Raw genomic sequence first — 7,232 nt, forward strand, 5'->3', positions numbered from 1 at the left:
ACTGGCGCCCTGTGCTCTTCACAGATGAAAGCAGGTTCACACTGAGCACATGTGACAGAGTCTGGAGACGCCGTGGAGAATGTTCTGCTGCCTGCAACATCCTCCAGCATGACCGGTTTGGCGGTGGGTCAGTCATGGTGTGGGGTGGCATTTCTTTGGGGGGCCGCACAGCCCTCCATGTGCTCACCAGAGGTAGCCTGACTGCCATTAGGTAACCGAGATGAGATCCTCAGACCCCTTGTGAGACCATATGCTGGTGCGGTTGGCCCTGGGTTCCTCCTAATGCAAGACAATGCTAGACCTCATGTGGCTGGAGTGTGTCAGCAGTTCCTGCAAGAGGAAGACATTGATGCTATGGACTGGCCCGCCCGTTCCCCAGACCTGAATCCAATTGAGCACATCTGGGACATCATGTCTCGCTCCATGCTTTAGTCCAGGTCTGGGAGGAGATCCCTCAGGAGACCAGGAGATCCCTCCGCCACCTCATCAGGAGCATGCCCAGGCGTTGTAGGGAGGTCATACAGGCATGTGGAGGCCACACACACTACTGAGCCTCATTTTGACTTGTTTTAAGGACATTACATCAAAGTTGGATCAGCCTGTAGTGTGGTTTTCCACTTTAATTTTGAGTGTGACTCCAAATCCAGACCTCCATGGGTTGATAAATTGGATTTCCATTGATTATTTTTGAGTGATTTTGTTGTCAGCACATTCAACTATGTAAAGAAAAAGGTATTTAATAAGATTATTTCATTCATTCAGATCTAGGATGTGTTATTTTAGTGTTCCCTTTATTTTTTTGAGCAGTGTATATTCTGTTGCCTAGTCACTTTATCCCCATCTATATGTACATCTCTACCTCAATTACCTCGTACCCCTGCACATTGACTCGGTACTGGTACCCTGTGTATATAGCCATTGTTACTCATTGTGTATTAATTCCTTGTGCTATTAGTTTTCTATTATTTATCTTTTTTTCTCTCTGTATTGTTGGGAAGGGCCCGTCAGTAAGCATTTCAGTGTTAGTCTACACCTATTGTTTACGAAGCATGTGACAAATACAATTTGATAATTTGCAAAGACAAAATTGTCTATATTTTAAAAAATTCATGAAAACAAAAATTAGCTTTTCGGTCTTTATCTAGATTAGGTTAGGCATTAGGGTTAGCAGTGTGGTTAAAATCTGATTTTATGACTTTGTAGATGTGCCAGCAAGTGACTACTTTGCAGAGCTGCCTCCAGGGCAAGATTCATGACAATAAATGCTTGCTAGCTGATGTGGAACGTATCAAGCCAGATCATATAGGATGGGTAGGTGTTGAGGCCTGCACTGTAAGGTCCTTATCATATCACCACTTCTCAGGGATTTGGATTAGGGGAGTATTGTCTGTGGAATCAACCTGTTATTTTGACATTATTGAACATACAATTTATTATTTTCAGATGTAATTTCATATGTACAGTATTATACAGCTAACTGACAAAATAAAGGAAACACCAACATAGTGTCTAAATAGGTCATTGGGCCACCACGAGCCAGAACAGCTTCAATACACCTTGGCATAGATTCTACAAGGGTCTGAAACTCTATTTGAGAGATGCAACACCATTCTTCCATGAGAAATTCCATCATTTGGTGTTCTGTTGCCAGTGGTAGAAAATGCTGTCTCAGGCTCTGCTCAAGAATCTCCCATAAGTGTTCAATTGGGTTGAGATCTAGTGACGCACGCACGCACGCACGCACGCACGCACGCACGCTTCTTTTCTTCTTCTTCTTCTTCTTCTTCTTCTTCTTCTTCTTTGAGACCCCTCTTTCAAAGTCACTGAGATCTCTTCTTCTAGCCATGGTAGCCAACTGGGCATTTTTATACATGACCCTAAGCATGATGGGACGTTAATTGCTTGATTAACTCAGGAACCACACCTGTGTGAAAGCACCTGCTTTCAATATACTTTGTATCCCTCGTTTACGTAAGTGTTTCCTTTATTTTGGCAGTTACCTGTAGATTTCTTCATGAACATCTTTAGTGTCATCTAGTGGTGCTTGGTTCAAATTGCATGTTGTTTCTTTAGAACCTTATCTGTATGCACATGCATATATGTACAATAACAAATTAAACTGGTAATATATATATATGTTTCACACACAAAACTGAGTAAACAGAATCCTCACCTCATCCATCTCACCTATTAACTGTGCATAATGTGTAGCTTGACTGGGTGTTTTGGATTTGCTGGGGTTAGATTTCAAGTAGAATTATACTCCAATGTCCTCTTGGTGTTACCGACATTTTGTTGATCACTGAATAGTGCTTGCTGAACAACAAATGTGTACATCACTTGCTAGGTCTAAAAAGGGATGTTTTTGTTATGTTTCTAGTCTGCAAATTACATATTCAAACTCTGAATTAGAGACCATTCCAGAAGACAAACTCCTATGATGTTGAAACATTGTGTCATTTTATTTTAAGCGCTTTTCAAGACAACTTATGTACTTTACATACATAAGATAATCAGCAGGATAAAAAGCAATACAATCACACATTAAAATAAGTAACTACATAAAAGTTTACTAAACATAATGACAGACTAACCAGGGAGAACACTTCACACGATTACAGACTAACAAGGGAGAACACTAAACATGATGACAGACTGACCAGGGAGAACACTAAACATGATGGCAGACTGACCAGGGAGAACACTAAACATGATGACAGACTGACCAGGGAGAACACTACACATGATGACAGACTGACCAGGGAGAACACTAAACATGACGACAGACTGACCAGGGAGAACACTAAACATGATGACAGACTGACCAGGGAGAACACTAAACATGATGACAGACTGACCAGGGAGAACACTAAACATGATGACAGACTGACCAGGGAGAACACTACACATGATGACAGACTGACCAGGGAGAACACTAAACATGACGACAGACTGACCAGGGAGAACACTAAACATGATGACAGACTGACCAGGGAGAACACTAAACATGATTACAGACTGACCAGGGAGAACACTAAACATGATTACAGACTAACCAGGGAGAACACTAAACATGATGACAGACTGACCATGGAGAACACTAAACATAATGACAGACTGACCAGGGAGAACACTAAACATGATGACAGACTGACCAGTGAGAACACTAAACATGATTACAGACTAACCAGGGAGAACACTAAACATGATGACAGACTGACCATGGAGAACACTAAACATAATGACAGACTGACCAGGGAGAACACTAAACATGATGACAGACTGACCAGGGAGAACACTAAACATAATGGCAGACTGACCAGGGAGAACACTAAACATGATTACAGACTGACCAGGGAGAACACTAAACATGATTACAGACTAACCAGGGAGAACACTTCACACGATTACAGACTAACAAGGGAGAACACTAAACATGATGACAGACTGACCAGGGAGAACACTAAACATAATGGCAGACTGACCAGGGAGAACACTAAACATGATGACAGACTGACCAGGGAGAACACTAAACATGATGACAGACTGACCAGGGAGAACACTAAACATGATGACAGACTGACCAGGGAGAACACTAAACATGATGACAGACTGACCAGGGAGAACACTAAACATGACGACAGACTGACCAGGGAGAACACTAAACATGACGACAGACTGACCAGGGAGAACACTAAACATGATGACAGACTGACCAGGGAGAACACTAAACATGACGACAGACTGACCAGGGAGAACACTAAACATGATGACAGACTGACCAGGGAGAACACTAAACATGATTACAGACTGACCAGGGAGAACACTAAACATGATGACAGACTGACCAGGGAGAACACTACACATGACGACAGACTGACCAGGGAGAACACTAAACATGATGACAGACTGACCAGGGAGAACACTACACATGATTACAGACTGACCAGGGAGAACACTAAACATGATTACAGACTGACCAGGGAGAACACTAAACATGATTACAGACTAACCAGGGAGAACACTAAACATGATGACAGACTGACCATGGAGAACACTAAACATAATGACAGACTGACCAGGGAGAACACTAAACATGATGACAGACTGACCAGGGAGAACACTAAACATGATTACAGACTGACCAGGGAGAACACTAAACATGATTACAGACTAACCAGGGAGAACACTAAACATGATGACAGACTGACCAGGGAGAACACTACACATGATGACAGACTGACCAGGGAGAACACTAAACATGACGACAGACTGACCAGGGAGAACACTAAACATGATGACAGACTGACCAGGGAGAACACTAAACATGATTACAGACTGACCAGGGAGAACACTAAACATGATTACAGACTAACCAGGGAGAACACTAAACATGATGACAGACTGACCATGGAGAACACTAAACATAATGACAGACTGACCAGGGAGAACACTAAACATGATGACAGACTGACCAGGGAGAACACTAAACATGATGACAGACTGACCAGGGAGAACACTAAACATGATGACAGACTGACCAGGGAGAACACTAAACATGATGACAGACTGACCATGGAGAACACTAAACAAATGACAGACTGACCAGGGAGAACACTAAACATGATGACAGACTGACCAGGGAGAACACTAAACATGATGACAGACTAACCAGGGAGAACACTAAACATGATTACAGACTAACCAGGGAGAACACTAAACATGATGACAGACTGACCATGGAGAACACTAAACATAATGACAGACTGACCAGGGAGAACACTAAACATGATGACAGACTGACCAGGGAGAACACTAAACATAATGGCAGACTGACCAGGGAGAACACTAAACATGATGACAGACTGACCAGGGAGAACACTAAACATGATGACAGACTGACCAGGGAGAACACTAAACATGATGACAGATTGACCAGGGAGAACACTAAACATAATGACAGACTGACCAGGGAGAACACTAAACATGATGACAGACTGACCAGGGAGAACACTAAACATAATGGCAGACTGACCAGGGAGAACACTAAACATGATGACAGACTGACCATGGAGAACACTAAACATAATGACAGACTGACCAGGGAGAACACTAAACATGATGACAGACTGACCAGGGAGAACACTAAACATGATGACATACTGACCATGGAGAACACTAAACATAATGACAGACTGCCCAGGGAGAACACTAAACATGATGACAGACTGACCAGGGAGAACACTAAACATAATGGCAGACTGACCAGGGAGAACACTAAACATGATGACAGACTGACCAGGGAGAACACTAAACATGATGACAGACTGACCAGGGAGAACACTAAACATGATGACAGACTGACCAGGGAGAACACTAAACATGATGACAGACTTAACTAAGTGAACTAGACAGAGGATAAAAGCTAAGACAACAGAGAATCCAGGTAAGCCTGTGTGAAGAGGTGTGGACTTGAAATATGTGTTTCAATTGTGAGAGGAGGTACAAAATAATGACAGATCATAATGTAATTTCCTTTTTATTATCTTTGTGTCAATAGCCAACATCATCCATTTTTGAATGGATGATTTAGATAGATGCCTATAGGTTACAGAACACTAACCACATATCATGTTGTCACTCTACAGATAATCAGTCTGAAGTACCGTCACTACTCGTGGGTGGCAGAGCTGATCCAGATTTTTATTGCCATCAGTATAACAGTGTCCTTTCTGGTGATGGGATCTGCCATGAAGCACACAAGTATGTTCCCTGTCAATACATTTCTATCCTTGCTGTTCTCTATGCATGGCAACGTTCTCTGAAGAGGGGGGAATGCATTTTTGATAGCATGAGTTAGAGACATGCAAACCCCTCACCTACACCAATGTCTATTAAGGTCTAACCTCATATACGATGTACTTGTGTGACCAATCTCTCTGTTAGTCAGTGGTTCTCTGGTAATCAGTTTTATCTGTGTAAAGGGGTTATAAAATTCAGGTTAATATATAGTTATTTATGGCTAAATAGAAGGACTTGTTTTTTATGTTTTTAGGCCTGAAAATTAGGAAAATAAAATTATAAATTAATCTTCAGAGAGATACAAAAAAACAATTTTCCTAAATGTTAAGTTGGCTCAGGCTGAGAAACTCATTTAAATGATTCAGGATAACATCTCTATTTTCAAAATATCTGCAATAAATCACATTTCATGGTAACACAATTATGCCTTTCATTGATGTGGCTATGTGGCATCATTATCTCTCCTTTCTTCCAGTCAGGAGTGATCAAAATACTCAGAATGATATGAATCATGAAAAATACCAATTGCATGTATTTACATGTACAATTGTATAAATCTACAGCTTTAAGAAGCTGTAGATGTGGTGCCTTGCAGGTACATTGACTGTGTTTGGTTGTTTTGTTTCAGTTGATGGCCTTGTGAACTCACACTGGAACACCAAGTTGGAATGGATGTCTAAAGTCTGGGAGAGGACATTACCACAGAGCTTCCACAGATGCAGTTCAAGAGGGTATACATTTCTACTTCTCCATCTGGTTTTGAATTCCTCCTGTCACAATATGATTTCACAGGCCATTTGCTTTCTCATTCGCTGACCATTACCACTCCCATAAAAATATGATATTTATCTGTGCCTATAATAGAAAAGGTTATGAAGCATTCAGGATGCTTACTTTGACTAATTAAGTTGATTTCATGATATTAACCAAACAATCCATGTTGTCTTTTCTCCTTGACAGTCTTGCCAATGGGCTCATATCTCTGCTTGCATTTGGAATCATTTTTATTGTCTCGTCGTGTGATCCAAGGGTAAGTGCCTCATTCTTCCTCCTGCTACAGCAAAATAAAAGGAGTCACCTGTTCCTATCACTTCAATTCTAACTGGATCTAGGCTAGAGTAGGAATTTGTGTTTGATTGCTGTTTCAAACTATTCCAATGAGCTATGATAATCAAGTATCCAAACCAGTTATGGTATGTAGGAACATAAGGATAATACAGCAAGCTATATTTATGTGTACCCTTTAACTAGGGATTTGTGGTGATGTTGGACAAAGTGGTGTCTTTCTCTTTGAACACTGAAGTTGGGTTGTTCATCTTTGTGATGCTGCGAGCCTCCAGATCAGAGCGATTTCAGTGAGTAGCCTACTGTTTTATCAGTGATACAAAGAACTAGTTCCTACAGGTTCTCATCTCTTCCTCTCATCCCAG

At 41.4% G+C, this 7,232-nt stretch overlaps 1 protein-coding gene across 1 annotated transcript in view; it reads left to right on the forward strand.

Annotated features, from left to right (window-relative positions):
- Positions 1 to 7,232, forward strand: part of si:ch211-51h4.2 (uncharacterized) — a 107,974-nt gene that overhangs the window by 98,812 nt on the left and 1,930 nt on the right. Inside the window, exons 14-17 of the mRNA XM_014216738.2 lie at positions 5,649 to 5,763; positions 6,431 to 6,533; positions 6,763 to 6,832; positions 7,054 to 7,157. Of these exons, the coding sequence (XP_014072213.2) occupies positions 5,649 to 5,763; positions 6,431 to 6,533; positions 6,763 to 6,832; positions 7,054 to 7,157 (392 nt within the window). The remainder of the gene's footprint in view (positions 1 to 5,648; positions 5,764 to 6,430; positions 6,534 to 6,762; positions 6,833 to 7,053; positions 7,158 to 7,232) is intronic.

The sequence above is a fragment of the Salmo salar genome, chromosome ssa10, assembly GCF_905237065.1.
Source record: "Salmo salar chromosome ssa10, Ssal_v3.1, whole genome shotgun sequence".
Lineage (NCBI taxonomy): Eukaryota > Metazoa > Chordata > Actinopteri > Salmoniformes > Salmonidae > Salmo > Salmo salar.